This window comes from Acipenser ruthenus, chromosome 18, assembly GCF_902713425.1.
Source record: "Acipenser ruthenus chromosome 18, fAciRut3.2 maternal haplotype, whole genome shotgun sequence".
Classification (NCBI taxonomy): Eukaryota; Metazoa; Chordata; class Actinopteri; order Acipenseriformes; family Acipenseridae; genus Acipenser; species Acipenser ruthenus.
The window spans coordinates 25,792,401-25,816,280 of record NC_081206.1 but is presented as its reverse complement, the minus strand read 5'-3'; the positions used below and the strand labels follow the sequence as shown (position 1 = coordinate 25,816,280).

General features: G+C 35.7%; 1 protein-coding gene across 6 annotated transcripts; it reads right to left on the bottom strand.

The window, feature by feature from the left end:
* Nucleotides 1-1,103: 1,103 nt before the first annotated feature.
* mia2 (MIA SH3 domain ER export factor 2) lies at nt 1,104-23,654 on the bottom strand. 6 transcript variants are annotated; one of them, XM_058991683.1, is made up of 29 exons: nt 23,325-23,649; nt 22,462-22,595; nt 21,999-22,085; nt 17,740-21,751; nt 16,741-17,067; nt 16,484-16,590; nt 12,504-12,635; nt 11,602-11,623; nt 11,374-11,462; nt 11,199-11,270; nt 10,431-10,541; nt 10,098-10,169; nt 9,377-9,481; nt 9,051-9,173; nt 8,684-8,774; nt 8,360-8,403; nt 8,173-8,263; nt 7,453-7,591; nt 7,245-7,346; nt 6,995-7,055; nt 6,837-6,872; nt 6,567-6,634; nt 6,331-6,413; nt 5,940-6,074; nt 5,169-5,327; nt 4,090-4,218; nt 3,607-3,668; nt 2,997-3,189; nt 1,104-2,312 (listed from the first exon to the last, which is right to left on the bottom strand). In XM_058991683.1, the coding sequence occupies exons 1-29, from the start codon at nt 23,431-23,433 to the stop codon at nt 2,131-2,133; spliced, it is 7,077 nt and encodes a 2,358-aa protein (XP_058847666.1). In that variant the 5' UTR covers nt 23,434-23,649; the 3' UTR covers nt 1,104-2,130. The 6 variants fall into 6 exon arrangements, with proteins under 6 accessions (XP_058847666.1, XP_034761553.2, XP_058847669.1 ...); XM_034905662.2 differs by having other exon boundaries at nt 21,999-22,056; nt 23,325-23,648; XM_058991686.1 differs by having other exon boundaries at nt 20,851-21,751; nt 23,325-23,623.
* Between the last annotated feature and the right edge of the window lie 226 nt (nt 23,655-23,880).

Here is a 23,880-nt window from a genome sequence, read left to right as displayed (position 1 = left end):
TTCCCTGGATGCACATGACATTTACACCCCCCTCCCACCCAAAAATTCCTCAAGCACAATAAAAATAAACGGTCAATCTGCTTTGTGAAGTAGGGGGCTAGGATTTGGATGGAGCACTGCAAATTGCCACACATCTTATTGACGGTGATGTAGGATCCAACATCATGCAAGTTTTTAGAAAGCACTTTCACATTTCACTTCCTGAAACTGCATATTTGTGGAGATTGAGAACTAGGAAGCTGGTTCTTTGTATGTGATGTGTTTTTGGACAGATTAAGTTTACAGTAAAATCTGGAATAGAACAGAAATGCCTATGCAGAAAAGACATGTTCTCCTCTATTCATCAATGCAAATGTTTGCATTATTCAAAACCAAACCAACTGCCCCAGTTTTATGAACATACCCTTACACACTAAGGTCTATTCAACTGATCTAATACTGTGAAGGTATGTAATACTTGTTAGTGTTAGTGAAATAGGGTCTTTATTGACAGTAACATCTTTCATAAAATAAAATGTGCAAGTTACCTTGAAAGGGTAAGACCATGACCTGCAATAAAGAGTATAAACATTGGAAGAAGTTTCCAAGATTTAAAAAATGTATCAATCAGGTATCCTTTCTATGATGAATTGGGTCCCCATTATTAAGTAGAGTAATATCTCCTAGCAATTGAACATGCATACATTGAGCAAAGTTAAAGTGCTTCCAGAGATGTTGAGAAGGTACTGTCCAACTAATCGGAGGCTAGATAAGTAGGTCATGGCGATCGGCTTTGCTTCAGAATAGATAACTAAAAGATAAGGATTCCCAAGATATAACCAAAACAAGGCATGACATAAAAATGAACAATTTATAGTACTTGGTATAGGTTTGGTATTGTAAATTACTTTGAAGATGTCAGCCCTTTGTTTTTGGTTCAGTAGACTTTGGCTGCAAGAGCCAAGACATGTTCTCTATTTGTTAGGTTGATTTGCTTTTTTTCCTTAACACTCCTATGGTGTGGAAGTAATAATGGGGAAGTAAAATAAATAAAATTATATATATATATATATATATATATATATAATAAACAACATTAGTAAAATTTGAACACATGAAAGAAGTCTGTAATAAATCTTTATTTTTACAATACACAATTATGCAATTTAAAAAAGTATCCTCCCAGTCAACTGTATACATAATTACAATGCAGTGTGTAACATGGACGGTTTAAAGACTTGCAGATTAAATAGGTGTAAAACTGAGAACACCTCAATAACAGTTTATACTCCTGTAGACTGAAATAATTAAAAAAAAAAAACAAACAAAAAAAAACACTACATTAAAATGACGCATGACAGGGACTCTTATACAAAGCCCATCTATTGACAACATTAACACAAATTCTCTACATACATTTAAAAATCCTGAGTCCAAACAATTCAGTAAAATCTGAAATGATTTAAAAATTAGAATGATGAATTAGCAATAATTAATAGAGTTGAAACATTACATGTGCAAAGCTGACAAGTTGCTCTGGGTATATTTGCTCATTCTGTGGGTTATCTAGTCGGCTAGCTGATTTTGGTACGGTTGCAAAACAAGGCATGGGGAACAGTGACAAAAAAATAAAATACAAATATGTTCAAATCACATGGAAAATAAACTATCAAATCCAAAATTAAAATAAAAAAAGACATGAAAACATCTGACTGTTGTTGCATCACTTTGTTTCACATTTCTTTTCTGTGCCAGTACCAATATTCAGAACTTGTCGGCTAGATAAGCCACGGCTGTGTGGATAAACCTTGTACATGATACTTTAGTTTAATTGTATGCAGGGTTTACAGGAAGCCAGACATGTGGTTCTTTCTTGCAGCAAAGCAAGTCTGTATGAAACAGCCCTGTGCTACAATATAGAAGGTTCCAAGTCAGGTTTGAGTACTGAACAAAGAATTCATTATGTGACTCGAATTTTCTTGAACACCAAATCACACAGGGCCAACATTGTTATTTCTTGGTGCACATCAAATCACTCTTGTATGTCTATATAGGCTCACTACCGCTTTAAAATCAGTACTATGACATTTCCACAATGAAAGAGATTGTGGCACATCTAGTAATACATGAACATAGTATCCGGAAGCTATTTCAAATAATATCCTGAGGTGGTTGTGGTGCTGCATGTTCTCCCGGCTGTTCACTTGTGGGAGGAGATGGTCTGGGTGGAGGTTCACTTGCACTTTCTGTTGGGTACCTTGCAGGGGGGTATCCAGGATGCAGTTGAGGAGGAGGGAACCTAGGGAACATTCCTGGTGGAGGGGGGCCACGCACTAAATAACACAAAGGAAATAAAAAAGAGGATTGTCAAGGAAGGAGATATGCTAGAGCAAACGTATATTAAAATGTAAACCAAAAGGTCATTAAAGATGAATTGCTTGAAGTAAATGATTTTATTTGTAGATTCCTTGCATACCATCTACAAAGTGGTGCCATTTATTTAAATATTGTGGTCTGTGTTTTTATGCAGCCTACATAAATAGTTTGTCTTTAAAAGGAAATTACAATTTGCATTTAACAAAACCATATGCACAACCACATGCTTTCTACATTGTTTTTTTTCTATGTTACACATTTTTTTTTGTAGAAAGCTATTATATTTTTTACTGTATTGGCAACTGAAAAAAATGTGAGGAATCGAGTTGCTTTTTTTTTTTTTTTTTTTTTTTTTAATAACATTGTTATTATTTATTGATTTTGCTTAAGGTTACTATATGGTGACATACCTGTACTGCACTTCAGACACCCGGCAGGCATTATTGTCAAGTAATTGCGCTGTAAAGGTACTCTTGTGGTATAAAAACATTTACATTACCACTTATAACTGTAAAGTCTGTATTTACTGTAATACATTATACTGTGTCTATGTGAACGGGGTAGCTGATTTTGGGTATGGACGAATCTTAGTAACTTCCAGTTGCCATAACAGAATTGTTAGGAAAGCAAAAGGCACTTACTACATAGTAGGGGACCACTTGGCCCTCTCGGGGGGAAAAACTCTGAAGGCCCATATGGGCCCCTACGAGGAAAGTGACCTCTCGCATCCATTGGAAGAAGAGGTCCTCGCATCACTGGAGGCCCAAAACCAGGGTCCATCCTTAACTCAGCATCAGAGGGAAGAGGCAGATCTCCAGACATAGGCAAGAGACTCTATACAGACCCAACATCAGTATAAACAGTTACATTGATACATAATTTGCTTTCATACTATTCATATTCATGTTGCAACCCTTGCCAGCGATTTCACCATAAGACAAATCTAGAAAGGTAAAACCTTCCACAAATGCTCGCTCCCCCCCGACCAATTTGGTGTTTGTGGAATTTTATGGGGGGTGGGGGGGGCTACAGTTATAAAATATATACATTTACATCGAATAGATAGTAGCTTATGTCTAGTTGTTATACTGACTGCATTTTATATTGTATAAACAGAATAAAATGATCTGGTGAGTTGCTTTTACTCTCAAAAAAAACAAATACCAGACAAATACATTTTAAATGTCTAAAATAATAATTACTTTAAATGTTCTACATTCTTCTAACAAATTAACAAGTTGTGTTACTTACATCCTTGTTTTCATTTCCAGCTGCCCCTGAATTGTCTAAACTGTTTAGAAGATACGATCCATCTAAAAAGAAGAAATTGAAAAGTTATTCAAAATACTGTGTTAATGTATGTATGTAGTGTATAGATTAATCTGCTCCATTTACCCTGTAAAATCTTTATCAGTGTTATTCCTTGCACTTGATGTAACCCTATTTTGACAAATTGTTGTTTCAAACAACATTTTATGTTTTTGTTTCTATATTGAACTGTAACATACACCACAAATGAAAATGTATAGCTGTGGGTGAAATACATATACCAATTTCTGGGGCATATTACAGTAAAATGATATATCATTGTATTTGTCAATTTAGTGATAATGACATTTCAATACAACCATTACAGAAATCAAATGCTGTATGAATTCATTTAGACTATTAACAATGTTCAAAATATGCTTCTAGCAGTTGTTCTCAAATTTAACATTCATCAAGATGGCTTACCTGCTGAAAGAGGGCTGTAACCACGTATTTCAGCTGGTCCTGATAATCTTCCTGACAGGGGAGGCATGGGGTATCCCCTCTCTGGGGGAGGTCTTCGGTAAGGAAAGGTGGGGTCTGGGTAGGGGTATCCTGTTACCACATCAAATAAAGTGAAGTCTTACAAAACTCATACAAAACTGAAAGAGGGACAAACATGTTTAGGGAAAGAAAGGTAATTTATAAGTATATAGTATCTTGAGAGCAGTGAGATTTCATTTTAAGGGACAGTGCGACAACCATACTAGAAGAAGTACACAAATACAAGGAGAAACACTGTAGTAGGTTGCAGTACTGTGAGAAAAGGAATCAAGTAACTTAGAAATAAGTGCAATATACAGTGATGCTTACATGTATTAGCACCCTCAATAATGAAAACAAATGTTTTTCATTCTACACAATTAATAACAACATAAAGTATTGTAAAAGACACACTCAATTTTGGGAAATATATATTATCTGAAGTATTTAGAATGTTACATAACCATTCGTCGATTATCATTCAGTCTATGCCACAATTTAAATAGTGCTTTCCAATCAATGTGTTTAGAAATCTCTGGAACACACCAATTGATCAATTAGGTTCTGGGAGAATCTGTCTGCTAGGTCAGCTTTTCTACAGTAAGTGGCTGTGCGCTATTCATAGTGGTAAAGCTCAAAGAATTTCAACCAGCTTTGTGTGAAAGAGACACAAAATTGAGCAAGACAAAAAGTTAGGAGACACAGCCATAGATGTCAGAGAAAACAAACAGATTAAGACTACTTATGCACATACTAAGATACTAAGCAAACATAAGAAAAGCAAGGAAAACCAGATTGAATTCTGGGAACATTAAATCTGGTTCATACAGGATTTCTGTTGATCAGAAGGGCTGTCACCATGATATCTGCAGGCTCCATTGCACAAGCCAAATGAGCAGTCCATTTTACAATGAACAATTGATTACTGTGATTTGTACAGTGTATATTTGATGAAGTAAATGTTTGTGTACAAACATTTGTTTTTTTTAATAGGATGCCAATACTTCTGAGCATCACTGTACCTGGTGGGGGTACATGAACCCTTCGTTCTCTTTCCCATGTCGGAGACAATGATCCACTGTCAGAATGAGTGCTGTAGTTATCAAAATTCCTGTCACAGTTTGGGTCCAAACTTTCACTAAGAACTGGATGAGCTGCATGATTTGGTGGACCTCTTGATGCTAACAAAAATATAAAAAATTGCTTTTTGTTAATATTTAAACACTAAATGTATTCCACAAATAATGCATCAGTCAAAAGTTAGGGATATTGAAATATACTATATGCTATAGTATGGAGTTCCATTTGAACAGGAGGTTGCTCAGATTGCACTCTCCTAAATGGTGCTGTAGCTAGAATAATCCTAACTGCTTACTAGTACTATTTTCTCCAACAGCCTTCACATAAGAGAAATCCTTGCTTCTGTGTTAAGGCAATGTAAGTGCGAGGATTAGTCACATAATAGCTCATTGTGTGGTATCCTTTAAATGTGCAACATTTGTTGTGTGTCAGCTGACAAACAGCAATGAACAGCAGATATACATTATATGTTCCTTTCATAGCAATGCCTCAGTTTTATGTATTTAGGCATTATATGCTCTTTCATGAGAACTACTTCACAGTGTTATGCAGTAACAGGAAGGCAATTAAGTATTAAGTATTTTAATTTCTAGGGGTTACATGGAGGCAGCACGAAAATGATACATGATGACAGAAAATAATGGTACATGATCTATTCTTATACTATGTTTGGCTAATTTAAAGCAAAAACTGTTTATACCAAAATACTATACCTCTACCGCCGAGCACTCCAGGAAACGCTGGGGAGACCCTGGGCGGACCGTCCATCAGGGTTGGTGGAGAAAGGAAGGCCCTTGTTTCAGATGCAGGTCTTCCCAAAGGTGAAGGTCCAAAAGGGGATCTTTCACCTACAAAATATTGGAGTAAGTTTAGTTTCTGTAGCTCTTAGTTTTAACCCCCCAGGCCAAAGTAATTAGTCTGTTTCCTATACAGTAACATTATACTGGTTCTGAATAATTTCATTTAAAACAAATGGATGCTACTAATTTTACACCATTATAATTGTTTATTCCCTCTATTAAAATGTGCCTTTATACTTGCCTATAGGCTTTAATGGTACAAAACAAGACGAAAGTGAGTATTACAGTAGGGAAACATTTTTACCTCTGAACTGTGGTCTTCCTGGAACATCAAGAGCGTACGGGTCCTTCTCTACCATCTCCAGCTTAAACTGTGAATCAGTTAGCCTGTGGGAAGAACAACCATTTCAAGACCGAGTGTCTCTTGCGTAGTAGCTTCCAAGGTTAATCATGTACATATGTAATTAGCAAGTAGGTTAGTAACATTCTTGTAAATATAAAATGTAAGAAACTTCCTGTATGGCTTCAGTAATTACTTACCTCTGTCTGAGGTGCGAGTTCTCTCTCTTTATTTCATTAAGGTCTCTTTCAGCTGCCCGTGCTGCCAGCTATAAACAAACAAATCAAATCTTAGAAATGTACATTGCTTTTAAACAATAAAATATTGTACTTCTTGAACTACATCCACTTTCCAGTAAAAAAAGTTTACAGATAGTATTGTAATTACTTGTCTCACAATGTAGGAGAGTAATATGATCATTTCTGAGGTCTGTTATTTTTCAGATATTTATAACAATAGGCAGAACTTACCCAGTTATCATGTGCCTTCTTCTCATGAGAGGCAATCTATTGAAAATAAAAATAAATAGAAAAATAAAAATTCCAGCCAGATATTTGCACATAAACAGTAATATTTATATCAAGGGGTAGACATACACAAATCTTTAAAAACAAATTGGGATTAAAACCTGGTTTTTGTAGGCTTGGTTAGTCCTTTCTCGTTCTTCCTCAAGGTCTTTAGCTCTTTGTCTGCAACAAGAAAACAACACGATAGAAGAGAGAACATGCCAGTGAAGGGACAAAACCCATTGCAGTTTTACCCATTAGATATTTTCTTTCTAAAAAGGTGCCTTCTATTGCTTCATGTGGCTTAGGCTGAAGTAAAAGGAAACTTTATTCTTATGTATTAAAGCTCTTGGTGGTATGAAGTGGTGTTACCTGTAACTGCTAAGCTCTTCTGCTGCAAGGATAATTTTCTCATCTGCTTTGGTGAGCTTCTCCTCTTTCTGCGTGCGTTCTTTTTCTTCCACAGTCAGTTTTCTATACAATGCAAATGAATCAAAGTCTGTCACTAGGAAAGACAATATCCAGACAATATGTTCACAAAAAAGAGTTAGACTATTGCTGAAGAGTCTTGACTACCTACCTGTGTAATTTCAGTTCATTTTCCTGATACATCTCGGTCATAATCTTGAGTTTTTGTTGTAGTTTCTCAGCCTCTCTTGTGTACTTCATACTTTCAGAATGCAACACGTCTTTATCATTCTTAAGCTTTTCAATACGCTCTGAGAAAACAAAGGGTAAACAGTCTTTAAAAACTGCATTCTTTTCAAGGGACAGATTTTTCTGGTACTGCACATTCAAACCACTAAGAAAGAAAGTGTGGAACATATTGGTGTAAACTTAATTTCACTTATCAAGAATGTTGATTTTTAGCCATATTTTCTAATATTATAAAAATATTGACCAAAAAGATGATCTGTTCAGAAGGCCAAACTGTCTGCTATCACGAGTGCCCAATTAGGTATTTATCCCCTTTTCTTCTCAATTTTAAAATACCAAATTTTCTGTAATCCGCTGAAGATCAACAGGCATCCTCCGTTTCTACTGTCTAGCCAATCACCTTTTATTACTGCAACCTAAATTGTGGATGTTGTCAAGAATCCAGAAGGATAGAGTTCAGCTTGACCTGACTCCACCTGGTATTGTCTGATGCCTGACTAGTGGGGCCACTGTGACATGGTGAGGGAATCTATCATACGATTATCGCCATGAAGAGCAAGGGCAATTGTAGTGTTCTCTATGAACCCCCAGCCAATACAACCAACTGGGGACCCCCTTTATCACCATTACCTCAGCAACATACCTTTGAGATCCTCCTTTGCTTTCTCCTCATCAGCTAGTTTGGTGAAAATCCTGTTTTTATCTTCTTCAATGGATTTCAACCCAGCATGCATCTGAAAGGGCGTGACAGTCATTTTTAGTGAAACTTTTCTTTAAAAATCACCAGGTGTATTTTTTATTTGGTGTGCTGGTTAAAAAAGTAAACGTACCTTCACTGCATAAATAAGATTCTGTATTTGTTCTTTCTGATGATCTGTTTTCAAGAGGGAAAAAAAAGCATATATAAATGTTTAACAGTAAATTGTACATCAGTTTAACTTACAGTTTCTATGCATTTTCTACATGCATGTTGAGAGTATGACCTAAACAAAATTATTACTAAAGACAGCTTATGTTAATTAGAAATCTTGGCTACTGATGAATGGGTTGAGTCTCATTTCTACAAGACCTCTTTCAGAGCTTGAGGTCCTCTCTAAACTAAAAGTATGATAATAGTTCAATTTCATCAGGATGGCAGGTTACATAAGTTGTACCTAAGTATTCTCCATTTTCGGTTTGAGTCGTTTGGTCATCTTCCAGCTCAGAATCCCAATCTTTCATCTTGAGCAGGCAGTCTGTCAGAGTCTTTGATCATCAAGGGAAATAAGGGATTTTAATACCGTTATAAACTGGCGCAGAGCAGAGATACTTCTACTCGAGACTTGAGCACTCGCTCTATATCCACCCTTTTTTGATAATACTAAGGAACATACTGTATTAGACTCTCAACATCTACATTTTAGTATAAGCTCTGTATTGTTTAACTAATACAACTGAATCATTACAGGAACTATGCTATACAGTAGCAGGTTATATTCTACTTATATAGAGTGATGGTATTGTACAAAAATAGGTTCTTACCTTAATCTGCTCATCCTTATTTGAGCAATCCTCTTGCATATCTTTCTGAGACTCCTCACACATCTTAATCTGTTCAGCGAGTTCATTTAGTCGTTCATCCCATCCTTCAGCTTCTTGCACAAGCTGCAAAAACAACTTATTCGTCTCAATGCATACAGAAATACATATATGTGGATGTCTAAAAAATACTTGAATCTGGTGTACAATGTACTGCAGCTCTAGAACCAAAGCAAGAATGTAAATATTTATAAAAAAAAATACTCAATAAAGTACTGTAATAAGATAGTAATAAGAAAGGTGAATGACAAAAATGTGTTCCAACACACCTGTGCTTTGCTTTCTTGAAGTTGGCAATTCTCTTCCTTTGCAGCTTGTAGATTTGTTTGCAGTCGTTCACTGTTGATTTGGTAGATTTTTAATGTAGTTTGAGCCTAAAAATATTTAAAAAAATATCTGTATTATTATCTACAGATTTGATATGATAAAAATAATGAGGCAGACAGACAAAACAACATTCACTAGCTCTTCAGTACTTTATTTTTGTGTTTATGAAATGTACCCCAAAGGTTCAAATTTTGCAAAAAGTATACATACTGATCATCCCAAAACCAAACGACAAATAACCAACTCCTCACGAAAGCAGAACAGAAACTGAAAAAAATGCAAATGCTGGGTTTCAACTTATCTTGATCTGTTTTTTTTTAAAAATAAATTATAAAAGGGCAGTTTGATAAAGTTTCAGATCACTTTAATTATTAAAACAATGACATAATATTTTATAAACCCTTACGAAGCAGTAAAAAATACTATTTATGTTCATTTATACAATATCTGGAGATTAGTGTGTGTTTATCTAGTTTGTAAAGGTAATAATAATCCCCAGCAGCCACATTAGATCAGAGATCAATGCCAAAAACACAGGTACATTTTGCCTGTTGTTTATTAACCCTGCACATAAATAGTATGTATTCCCATGGGGGTGTTTAAATATATTTCTTAATATTTTACACACACAGTACATTAAGTTATGCAAAGCGGTTCAAATACCTGCTCCATTTGTGACTTCAGGCCTATAGCTTCTTCTTCTAAACTTTTCAAGGACCTCTGCATTTCTGCAAGCTGTGGAAATCAAATTAACGCAATGTTTTCTTTATATTACATTAAATTCCAATCTGAACAAAGGAAACTTAATTTGCACCCACATTGTCTATAATTAAAAAACAAAAGGGCCGTAATACATTTTCTAGAGGGGGCAATTTAATTGTGACTTGCCCATTAGAGATAAAAAAAGGCCTAAAAATATGTATCCCAATGTACTTATTGGATTTATAAATCTTTAAAAAAAATAAAAAACACACATTAAAATAGAACAAATCATACCAGTTCATCTTGTTGTGCTCTTGTAGTTCTCTGAGAATCCAGATCCTGCTTTAGTTGATCAATTTCCTCTTTTAACTCAGAGTTAGAGTTTTCCAATTTCACAGACATAACCTACAATACCGGATAATTAAAAGTATGAATTTAGTTTCATCTGGAACATAGGCTTTTTTTCTACAGATACAGTATGTTCTGTTTGAATTTATAAATATAAAATCTGTCTTTCTGTCTTCACACAAAATTTGCATGTATTCTTGGGAACTTCCTATAAATAGAGTGAAAACTCCCTAAAACCAATGATCACTCTCCCGCCCCACAACAAGTTATACTACACTTTCTGGGCACTACTAACTGTGACATATGTCCTATGTAAATGGAGCTATGCCTGAGCTTCAATACAATAACATCTACAACTAACTTGGCCATCTTACCAACACCAAGTTCTGGTTGAGGAAATGAAAACCATGAAGCTTAAACTAAAAAGTGTTTGGGAGACTTGTTTATGTTTTTTTTTTAAATCCTTAAAAGGAGTTAAAAAAGTTAACCCCAGTACAAACCAGGAGCAGAGGTCACATTTGGAAGTTGAGTGAATTTGGATTCAGAGCAGAGGGTAGTAGGTCCCTTTGGAATGGTTTGTCAAAAAATTTTGTTGCAGCCAATTCACCATGATTCTTCTGAATGCAGTCTTGGAATAGCTAAAGGCCAAATGACCTCTCATTTATAACTTTATCGTGCAGAAAATTTGCAGTGCAGTTTTACGCTGAGGGTTACCTGAAGATTTTCTTTTTCTGAAGCTTGTTTTGAATGGCCGCCATTTTTCAAGGTTGCGTCAAGTTTTTCATACTGTGAAATATAAAATGTTCAGTATAAATAAAACAAAATATAAGGCAGCAAATACAATAACTGTTTAAAAAAAGGAAGTACAAATGGATGTTGACCAACTTACTTGCTGTTTGCACTCACTAAGTGTTTCAAGAACTTTGCATTTTTCTTCAAGTAATTCAGCCACTTTGGTGGCAAGTTTTTTCTCCCTTCCTGAAAACATTTAAAAACAAATAAAGCAGTGTCTTGCAGTAGACAAAGAATATACTGAAATAATGTCTTTAAATTGATTTTAAAGAGGTTTCCGGTTTAAAATAAGTGAAAGTTCTGTTTTAAAATACAAACAACTCACCAACATATAATCTGCTTTTAATCTGCAAGACAAAAAAAGAAAGAAAAATTAAGATCTATGACATTTCTTAATTTTAAATATCTCAGTTACTTCAAAATGTTTTCAGTTTTCCCTTTTAAATTGAAGGTTTCAAAGTGTACTGGAATATTCAACTCAGAACCACACAAAAGGCCCTGCTTCAATCACTTCAAACCCCCGGTTTTGCTTACAGTGTAGACCTGAGTGTGGGAATTGCCAGGTGCTGAACAATACCCAACCTGCACCACACACACTGCTGAAAATCTAACTGCCAACAGTAATGAAAATATTACACAGTAAACTCTGGAGAGATCGTGTTTTGCGTTTTTTCAGGTCTACATTATTAATTTCAATAAAAGAAACCACAGACAGAATAGTAATTTTGAGAAACCGTTATCAATAGGACTAGTCGTCGCAGCGTGACCACACAACAACCATGTATTTAGATCAACTTTGAACATAATTATTACCCAATTTCTCAGCTCAAAAGTCAATCAATAATGATGTTCAATACGTTTCAATGACTTGGCACCCAGAATGGAGCGTCGTTTTTCTAGAATTGTGAAGTCATCATACCGTCACTGTACTATACTTTTCTAGATTTTGGATACACACATTCCAAGAATGGAACATCTGGAGGGGGCATGCCAGTGCCAATTTGGTATGAGTAACAAATTTGAGGGACAAATTTAAGAATCATCATCTTACTAGACAGAAATACACTTCCTTATCACCTCTCTTTGAAAATGTAATTGATTTGGAAAGATTTATTTTCACATTTAAATAGACTATATTGCAGTACACTTACTAAACTGATATGATTTTTTTCAAAACAAAGTTATTCAAATAAATAAAAAAACATACAAGAAAAATGATTAACTTACTGATTGCCAGAATCTACAAAGAAAGAGAAGTGCAGATAATATTCCCACAAATGCTGTTACTATCACCACTTCCCATGGTAATCCATACATGTCTGGACCAGGTCTCATGTCCTCTGGAAGCAATGACACAGCCTTGGGAGAAAAAAAGCAAATATAAGGAAAACTGACAGTTGTCACAATGATTATCTTAGAGTTTCAAACAAAAAAGCTAATAAACAGTCCTGATTTCTTCATTAGTCCTAATAGGTTACCATGTGAACCATACATGCATTACTTATTAATAGTCAAATTAGTTGCCATAAAAATGTATTGGACGTACACTTCCTGTGCATTATTCATAAAATCATGGAAAACCCTGGTCTATTTCACAAAATAGCTGAATAGCACCAGCCCTTAAATAATGAGTCTCCTACATGATTTTTTGGCTTTTGCATTCAAGACAAGCAGACAAACATTGTGCTTGTGCCTTCAACAGAAATGTTTTCAGTTTTCCCTTTTAAATTGAAGGTTTCAAAGTGTACTGGAATATTCAACTCAGAACCACACAAAAGGCCCTGCTTCAATCACTTCAAACCCCCGGTTTTGCTTACAGTGTACACCTGTGTGTGGGAATTGCCAGGTGCTGAACAATACCCAACCTGCACCACACACACTGCTGAAAATCTGACTGCCAACAGTAATGAAAATATTACACAGTAAACTCTGGAGAGATCGTGTTTTGCGTTTTTTCAGGTCTACATTATTAATTTCAATAAAAGAAACCACAGACAGAATAGTAATTTTGAGAAACCGTTATCAATAGGACTAGTCGTCGCAGCGTGACAACACAACAACCATAAGCTTGCTAGTTATGGACTTGTCTACGACACTTCAATAACTAGCTCACAAATTAACAGTTTTTCTCATAGTTTCAAACTAAATACATATTTTGAAAAATAAAGAATTATATGATACAGTACTCTTAATATTAAAACCAATTCTGAGGATACCGCACTTACATCTTTCACTTTCTCTAAAGCCAGGGAGCAGTACAATTTGGCTACCACGGCAAAACCGGGTTCCTCTGTGGGCGCTCCAACCAAATCGCTGGTTCCTTTATCTACCATTGTTATTATTTGCTATTAAATACATATATTTTACGACACAATGGATATAAATCATCATCCAATTCTGCAATACGTCGCGCTGTCAGTCACCAGGATGAGCTTAGACTACAGCAGCGGAAATCGGAACGTCTTAATATAAATACTAGAGGGACGCGGAAGTATTATAAAAAAAAAAACAACATATTTTTTCAGCAGTTGCGCTATAATCTTTAGTTCAAATATACTGAATATCAAGCTAATTACGGTAAATGCACATATATGTCTTACATTCACGGTGGCCCACTTACAAAGAGTTATTTAAAAATGACCCCCCTTTTATTGTACACTAAATTTGAAGTGGTTTGTTCCGAGCGTCACCAATGGATTGCCACTCTGACTGTCTGACTCGGGTAGTGAAGATAATGTGGATAGCTTGAAAAATAACCTGATATTACACACTTGCCTCGTTATAATCCGCAAAAAGGGTAATATTTAAAATTATTTTGTTACTGTTTAACGTAATTCTTAAGGCCGATCTATCATACTCAGTCAGGATATGCAGTATGCCTTAGACAAGAAAACATCAGACAGTAATTCTACTCCAAATTTAAATACTGTCGACTTCAAAATAAATAAATAAATAAATAAATAAATAAATAAATGTTCAATTTATTTTTTTAAGCTTTACTACCGGTAGTTACTTGACATAATATGTACAGTGCTAATTTACCGCGAGTTTCGAGAATGTCATCATTGGGCTGACCTTGCAAATTTTGACAACATGTTAATTTTGGATTAAAAAAAAAGAAAAAAAAAAGCGGTTAGTGAAGCTAATAGTATTAGCGCAAGGTGTTGGGCCAACAACCTGATTAGAAATAGAATACACGTTTTTCACAAATCATAACTAGCCTACATCCAGTACAATTCAAATGGTTCTATCAAATTTGTCCACGTATCAACTGCCTGCCTTTGGCTTAACAAATATAAAGACGTTACATGTCAAGTTAAAAATACTTACCTCAGCGGTGACTTCGTCAAGTGTCATTTTGATTATTCACATTAACCATTGACATGCTTTCAAACGAGAGGAAATTGAAAAAGAAGACTCAGAACCTCTGTGCTATCCAGTTAAAAAATAAATAAACGACGGACTGTGAGGACAAAAATTCAGATGAAACTGATCCTGCCACCGACATCTGATTTGAAAGGGGTGGCGCTGGTAGATTAACGACAACCAACAGTATTAAAAAAAAATAGAAATAAAGTTTTTTTTTTTTTTCAACAACTGATCAAAGTAAATTGGCAAAGTGAAAGTAATGACGTCAAACAACAAGTAAGAGACTGAAAACACTTTAAAATAATTTAAATATTAACTGATACACCCAGAACTACAGGGGGATTCCCTCTACTGGAACTACTGCCAAGCAGCAGTGACATTCTGAAGAGCAAATTCACTGCTGAACTGTCATATTGCAAGGGCCAGCGGGGCTTTTGCACAATACTCTACAGATAAAAATGATAAAGAGATTATTTAAATATTGGGATCAGTTTATGGGAAAACAAACAAACTCTGCAACTCCCTCCTGGCTGGCCTCCCTGCGTCCGCCACCCGTCCGCTCCAGCTCATCCAGAACTCTGCTGCTCGCCTGGTGTTCTCTCTACCTCGCTTCGCCCACGCTACTCCACTACTCCGCTCGCTCCACTGGCTCCCGATCACCGCTCGCATCCAGTTCAAGACTCTTGTACTAGCCTACAGATGCCTTGATCAGACTGCACCCAGCTACCTCCAGACCCTCATCTCTCCCTACACCCCCACTCGACTTCTCCGCTCCGCCTGCACTAGAAGACTGGCTCTACCTCCGCTACGCTCCCCTGCCTCCCGATCCCGCTCCTTCTCCACCCTTGCTCCACAGTGGTGGAACGACCTTCCTACAGATGTCAGGACTGCCCAGTCCCTGACCACATTCCGGCGCCTCCTTAAGACTCACCTCTTCAAACAGCACCTGTAGAACTCCTCTGTTGTATCCTGGGACACTATCACCCTTCATTTAAATATGCTTTATTTTGCTCTTATCTGCCCCCTATTTTACTGCATTTAATCCTGTACCTCAGAATATTGTAATCTGCCAAGTGTTTAATCTGTAGTATTTTGTACTTAATCATATCCTGATGTAACTATCACTACTTAATCATATCCTGATGTAACTTTCACTATTATCTGCTGTATTATTGAATTGTGGTTTGTCACACTTGAGAATTATTGTATTTCTTGTTCTTATTGTATGACTTATATTGTAACACTTGAATGTATTTGTATTTGCTTGCGATTGTAAGTCGCCCTGGATAAGGGCGTCTGCTAAGAAATAAATAATAATAATAATAATAATAATAATTTAACTCGCAGTTTTGTGTAAATGCACCATTTCCTACTGATTGATGGATATGCAACCTTTGACATATATTCTGTAATGTCAGTTTCAGTCCCAGTAGTCATGATAGCAGATTACTTTGTACGTGAACTGCTACTGCATAAACAGAATGTTATAAAACCCAAAACTATTCATCGTAAATAAAAAAAGGAAACAAATTAAAAACATACTAACAAACAAACAAAAAATCTTTTCAAATAAAAATCTCTAACTTTTTTTCCAGGTGCCATTTCTATTATAGTGGATATCTCTATAGTAATTTTGTTTTCAGAAAGACAAGAACATGACCCAGTGATTAAGCACTGAAAACACCTTACACACTTGTCACAGTAATTCAATGTCATCTTGACTGCCTATGGTAGCCCTACACTTTATTTATAGTAATATGGCATGTGTTTCAAATGTTTGTCAGATTGCCAATAATGGGGACGTAGATTGAATGTCAGTTTAATAAAACATTATTTACCGTTTTGGCAAAATGTTGAACACGTGGCCAGAGAGGTCTAAGAAGGCTAGATGCTTCATACAGGGCATGCAGTGCTTTTCCTACAACAGACACGCCTTCTGTTTTGTCTGCAATATATAAAAAAAAAGGGTTTACTGAATTTTCCTTTGTTTGTAAGGATAAAGCATATCAAATAAATACATTTACCCAGCATTGCCAGAATAATATATTTCTTAGCTAATATAAGCACAACAATAGTTCACAATATTTTTACATACCGTTTTGTGAAGACGCGTCCTCCTTTAACTGTAAAATAATTTGGGATGTTGTGTTCCTGCTTAAAGTTTTATCTTTTCCTTCTTGAACACTCTCTGAAGGCCATTCTGTTTCTGTTTGCATGGTTCTTGTAGTATCTGTAATACCTTTGGGAAGTCCAATTGTACTAATAGACTTTTCATCTCCCTTGTTGCTTCTTACCATTACAGAACTCAATGTACTGTCTTCTTTAGTCCCTTCAGTTATTTTAGCACCTTGATCACTATTCTTCTCTTCAGTTTTTTCTGCCTGAATGCAAGTGTCTGTGGTACAGCCTAAGATGTATTTATCTGTAAAAGAAAACAGCTATTGACTGTCTTAATTTTAGTTATAAAAATATGTATCTATAAATTTTAAACATTTGTTTTACAAATTTTACAATCTGTTTTCTTGCGTTGTGTCCAATATAATTTACATTAGCACGTATTAGATCTGCTATATTGCAGTATTGTGGCTGTGTATTTTTTAAATTATAAAATGTTACAGTGTAACTCCCCTTGTAAATTTTACTTTTTAAAAAAACACTATGGCAATTGACATGTTTAAACAGTAATAGCAATCAATTGCATTTAAAATGACAGCACTGTTATAGGTCTGTTATACTATATTTGCTACAAAAATAATTTGATAAATAACGCAGAACAGTAATGTGGTGAAGTGGAAATTCATCATGTAAATCAACATATGAATAAAATATTGGACAGTCCAAACAGAGGAGAAAATCAGGGGTAAAATAATTGGGCACACTAAATAAAAAATAAATAAATAAACAAAACTAATATTTACTTAATTAAGAAATACCTTTGTATAAACACACATTGACATGGGTGGAGCACTAAACATGTCTTACTGTCTTGTACTTCCTACAACTACACAAATATGTATTTATTAATACTTAAGTCAACTGTGAATTTCCACTACATGCACATTCCTCATTAGCAAATACATCAAGTAACCAGTACCTTGGTCTTCAATTCTAACAGATGTCTTTGCAGTGTATCTACTTTTCAGGGTAGACAGAAGATCTTCTAGTTTTTGAAGTGCCATGTTATTGTCATGAAGACGGTCTCCTTTTATGTTTTCTTGAACACTTGATTTTTTTGCAGCAGAAATTATTCTTTGATGTTTGAGACTATGTTCAAAGTCAGAAATTAAAGTAAGAATGTCTTCATCATTTTGGCTAGAAAGTTCTGCCTCTGTATTGTCAAGACAATAGTCGAGCCATAGAAGCTTCCGATATCCAAATGCATGTATCAAATACTCAATATCTTCCGCAGTCATATATTTTCTCATCCTTCTAAGATCCTTAAAAGCCTTTGTAGCCTTGGGGACTGGTGTATGTATCTGATCCTGGTGTTTAGTTTCTTGGAGTGAATCTACTGTCTGGGTTGAGGATATGCTTGTTTCTTCTTCACCCTCTAATGAAAATGTCGATTTTGTACTATGATCATGTGGTTGTAGCCCTAAACTCCCTTCGTCTCTAAAGCTATTGCTATACTCTGGCTCATCACTATTTAATTCCACATGGTTAATACCTGATTCTTTTTCAACTTGACCTGAATCTTTCTTGTCAGCAACTGGGTTATCTTCTTCCCCACATTTGGCTTCCAAATTATTTTGTGTCTTATCTACCCCCTCTTTAAATGTCAATGAATCTAATTTGTTTTGAACTTCTTTTTCAGCAGTTAGTTTGTTTTCTATTTTACCAATACTTGTTTCACTATGAACATCGTTAGTTTTAGGTAGCTTGTGTAGATCTTGGACCACATTTTCTTTTTTGATTAAGTCAAGATGAAGCCCTGCAATCCCTTTAATTGATTCAGTGTTTGTTTTATCTGTATAAATAGATTTATCCATAACTGCACCAAGGGGGATCTCAGTACTGGAACTATGCTCTACTAGAGGACTATCTGAAGCAAGCTTCCCATTAGCCTGCTTGGCTTCAGTCCTGAGGTTCTGCTCAAAATTTAAGGTACCAGGTTGTTCGTTTTTCATTTCTAAGAGTAATCGTTCTTCAACTCTATTGAACTCTTGTGGAACATAAGGGCTTTCCTCAGAAACATGCAATACAGATGTTTCCTGATTTGGGGCAGAAACAGACTCTGATTTTATAATCTTAGTTTGTTGCTGTGAGAATGGTTGAGATTCATGTGTTTTTGTATCAGTCTGTTCTGGAGACAAAGCTTCACTTTCTATCACTGGGCTGATCCCCTGTTCAGTGATTAGTTTTTGTGCCAACAATACTAGTTCTTGGCTTGAATGACTGCTGTCTTCAGAATCTGCATCTAGTTTTAATCCTTTACTGTCTAAAGAATGTTTATCATTGTCACCATCACGATGATCAGTACTGGTTTCATGCAAAATAACTTCATCCGTATCTATGACAATTGTTTTTTCAGGTTTCAAACTAGACTCTAACAGCATATCTTGAGTAACTGGTGTCATCTGTGCATTGTCACTGTTGATAGATTCGTAATGATCTTTGGTATCTAAAGTTAACTTTTCTAAAGACTGAAGTTCTGGTAGATGTTTTGTTGTGCTTTCAAAAATACCTTGGTCTTTATCTTTTACATTGTGTTTTTTCTCTTCAGGTGGAACTACTTTACTGTCATGTGTTTGTGGTAAATACTCGTTTGACATATCTTTAATGCTTAAGTGATTCAACGACTTATCTGCATGAGCTAATGATTCACGACAACTTAGCTTTTCTTCATTTAACATTTTGTGCTGAATCTTCATTATTTCTTCAGCATCTTCTGGCTTTCTGACCTTTTTATTGTCTTCCTTTAGTTTTGCCTGAGCTTCAATTGAAGGTTGATCCTGACTTTGAAAACCTTCCTTTATAGACAAATTCATTTTTATTAATCCTTCTTCCTGCACTAATATGGAAGTAAGCTCCTTCAATGTTAGTGAGGATGTTGTATCAGTTGCTTCAAGAATCCCTCCATCAATGGCTGTGTCACCTGGTAAATTTGCATAATTGTAGTGTTCCTGTTTGGAAACTAAGTGCAGTTGATCTTGATTATCGTCTTCATTTTGCAGTTGTTTAGTAAAATCTGTAGCTGATAATGGATCTGACTCTTTATTGAATAATGTGCTTTCAGAAGGAGAATGTATAGTTTCTTTTAAATTATGGTTCACAGTGGTTTCTGCATGTTCTTTGTCCTGCAGAACATTATGTTTTTCAGTGTCACTTTCGAAAACATCCTTATTGAGTCCAGCATCATTTAAATGATAATTATATGACTTGGTACTTGGTTTCCCCACAACAGATCCTTCAGAAAGGTTTAGTATAGTATTTTTAGTAGTATGTTCTGGAATTGTTCTTTCAATCTGTTCATGCTCTGCTTCTTTTTCAATATCATTGTCATTGTCTTTTGGAAGGTCAGATTCCTTGCTAAAATGGTTGCTGTTTCCTGTTAATTTTATTGGATCTTCTGAGTCTGAAATAAAAACATCTTGAAAATCGTGGTGGTTGCCAGTGCCTTCTTTAACTACGCCTAATTCCTCAAGGAACTGTACGTTGTTTCCTACATTACTACCAAAAGGAAAATCCAGCTCTGCCCGATGTTCAGGTCCTGGTTTATTGGCTGTTGGAATGCCAATCTCATTTTCACCACCTTGATCTCCTTCTAGCATTTCTTCCATTTCATTTAAACCAGCTACCTGTACAGAGTCTGACATTGATTGTTCTTGTAAGTTCTCCATGGGATGCATGTTGTCTAAAACATCCTGATCCGATTCTGTTAATTTCTTGTGCTCTGTGCTTTCTACTGAGGCTTCCTCTTTTGGGAGGTCTTTTTTGGTATCTGAATTGTCTTGCTGAAACCTTGATGTTAGGCTTCCATACATGTTTTGAATACCCCCTACAGAAAGCATAGACTGAGATTCCTCTTCTTCTCTGTTATCTGTGATTTCAGTGCTTACTTTAACCTCTTCCCCCAAATCAGGCTCTTGTATATCTAAAGCCATTTCTGTTGATTCAGCATCTTTTAAAAAATGTACTTCCCTCTGTCCTGACATCTCTTCCCTGACAAACCCAAGGGTATTATTAGAGACATTATCATACCAACCTGTTTTTTCCCCTTTCATATTCGTCTCTCCCTCAACAGTCTCTTTGTCAGGGTGTGAAGTTGAATCTTTTTTCTCCGTATTTGGAACAATGGACCTCTGTTCTCCAGTCTGTGTTGATGTCTCCTCGCGATTGAGCTCCTGTTCTCCGTCACTACTTATTTTATCATCTTCAACCTGACCATCATATTTTTCTTTAAGTGTACCATCCTTTGGTTTTGAATTTCCATTCCAGCTGTTCCGACTAAAGCTTAAAACATCACTGATTCCAATATTAAGCCAGTTAGATTTTGACCCATCACCTGCAGCTTTTTCTTCCTGTGAATTGTGCTCCATTTCTGTCTGGCCTGCTTCTCCTGTGTTAGTCATAGTTGCCTTTTTTCTGTGCTGTGCTGTAATTTTGTCATCAGCATTTTCAGGTTTATTATTGGCTAAAACCTCTGGCGCCTGACCTCTAAAATTCATTAAGTTTGATAAACTTCCACTTAACCAGCCGTTTTTTTTAGGTTCTGTCTCTTTTTCTATGTCACTTTTAAATGCATTATCATTGAAATCCATGGCAATCTTCCTGCTTTTAAACGAGAGTTGTTCTGCTTTCTTCTGCTCACCATTATCCTCTTGGCTTCCTAAACCCAGCCATCCAGTAACTCGAGATCCAAGCCAGTGAGACCCCTCTTGTTCTGCAACCTTCAAGTCCTTATTGACATGACCCAGCTGTTCAGCTGAGTCACTGGGTTCTCCTTTTCCTGCATTTTCATTCTGTTCTGTTTTAGAACCAATTTTTACTGAACTTCCTGTTTCACTTGCAGGCACTTCTGACTTATGAGGCTCCTGGCTCTCCAATTGGCTTGATTCACTTTCAGTGAAATACCCAGTTCCATCAAGACAGAAGAAGTCAGTTTCCTAAAACAAATTAAGCAATTGTTAATTTACCAAAGTTTATTAGGTTAACTACAAAGCATAGCGAGACTTAATAATGTTCAAGTCGGGTACCAACTGCTTTAGAAGATAATGCATTCCAGTTCAATAGAAATTAAGCAGAACAGAAAATCCACAACTACAGCTATGAGAGAGAAACAACAAATCAGGGATAACAATATTAAATCCTTATTTGGGGAAAAGCGTTAAAAAAAATGTATATATGTTTTACCTTTGCAGGAATCTGAACTTCATTTGATACATAAACCTCTTCAATTTCCACTGCATCCCTTGGGAAATAGCCAAACTGTTTGTCAATCTACAACATTAGAAAAATAATAATTTGGAGAGCACTAGTGTTTACAAATGATTACATGTATATAGTTAAGTGGTAACTACATGGTACATTGAACCTGGAGAACTACTGGATAAAATATCTGACAAGTGCTTGGTCTTTCCTTTTTTAAGGTTACGGATTTTAATTAAAATAAAAGTCAGATGAGAGGCAATTCCACTCTGAGTTTGATTTCAACCGAATCAGTTATTCGGTTCAATGTCAGACTGGTGAAGCTCTACTGTTACAACGTTTTGGTAACTTTTGTTTATGCAAACTGTTTTGGTCAGATACTGTAGTATATGTCCTTGACTTTTAATAGCCCAGTAGATACTGTTTCTTAATTCAATCAAATACTTACACTGCCAGCCCACAGGTCATCTCTTTGTCCTGCTAGTTTATAATACACAAATATCACAGCACCAGATTTAAAGTTTAGGAATCTACAGTCAGGTCCTTTGTGGTCTCTTATGGCTTGCACACGGCTTATTAAACCTGAAAGCAAAAAACATATGAACAAGTTTTAAGTTATTTAAAGACTTGAGCAAACAATTTGAAACTATACTATGGACTGAAAAATAATGACCATACTGCACTGTCATATACAACAACGTTCCTTGGTGTAAAGTGAACTCCAAAGCACACAAATGTATAAATACTGATACTATGACATGCATTAAAAAGTAGTGCTAAAAAGAAAGTAGTAAACTTGACAAAGGTACGGACAAGAAGTCTTTATCAATAGGTTAACTTAAGTATGAGGCAAGCAAGATAACACTACACATTTTTCTATAATGCTAAATTAAATATTTAAAGAAGAAGCAGTGTTGTCTTCTTTCATTTTATTTTTCAAACTGAATTAAATGGCTGTTTAGTATTTCTGTTTACTCGTTTCGACTATTGGCTTAGCTGGTTTTGTGAACTTTGCCCTGCTATTTGCAAAATCAGTGCCACACAATCGAGAGACATGCCGTGTAATACGACCCATTGGACCTGATAAAGAATGTTAATGATTTGACATGTACAAATATGCTTATATTATATGGTTCTGTCAAATGAATTTCCAACAAAACATGTACTATATGAGTATATTAATTTAATTACTAATAAAATAAATACCATACAGCCAACACATCACATTGTTTTTGTAATACAAATTACCATAGTAAGAATAGTTTAACCCGCTGCTGGAACTCTGTAAGGTACTGCACTGTTGTCACTTACTTTCACACTCGGCATCTCCGCATTTTTTGAAGTCCGACAGCAGCCCCTGACTTCTTGTCGACATTAGCAAAACCAAAAGAACTGAAAGCAAACTGCCCCAAACTGCCATGTTTTCAGAGGCATGAGAACGTTGTGTTAAGTTACGATGTGGCAAGCTAAACAACACAGGAAAAGGAGGTTAACAAACGGTAATTGAGGAAGTTTCCAAGCAGGTTTGCGAAACGCTCTCTAAAAAGTCGTGTACACTGCAGCAGGCTGCAGAGTGGTCTAGGTGTAAATCAGGAAGGTCTCTTGCTGAGTGCAAAGGTTTAATGATTAACTTATTTCTGGTAATACACAAAGAGCTTGCCATATCAGCAAAACTGAATGTATGGGTGATCTGATCATGTAAATTCCACACGAGGCACGCGCGCGCATCTATATATATATATATATATATATATATATATATATATATATATATATATATATATATATATTCAAATATCAATATTTTTGATGCTCTCTGCCCTTGGCATCTAATTTAGTCTGTCAGGATTCTAATAAATTCTACTTG

Coding starts and splice junctions, on each gene's coding strand:
- mia2 (XM_058991683.1), bottom strand. CDS start 23,433: ATGGCAGTTTGGGGCAGTTTGCTTTCAGTTCTTTTGGTTTTGCTAATG. Junction 10,170..10,430: donor GAGCACAACAAGATGAACTG/GTATGATTTGTT, acceptor TGATTTCCACAG/CTTGCAGAAATGCAGAGGTC. Junction 5,328..5,939: donor TGGAGTGCTCGGCGGTAGAG/GTATAGTATTTT, acceptor TATTTTTGTTAG/CATCAAGAGGTCCACCAAAT.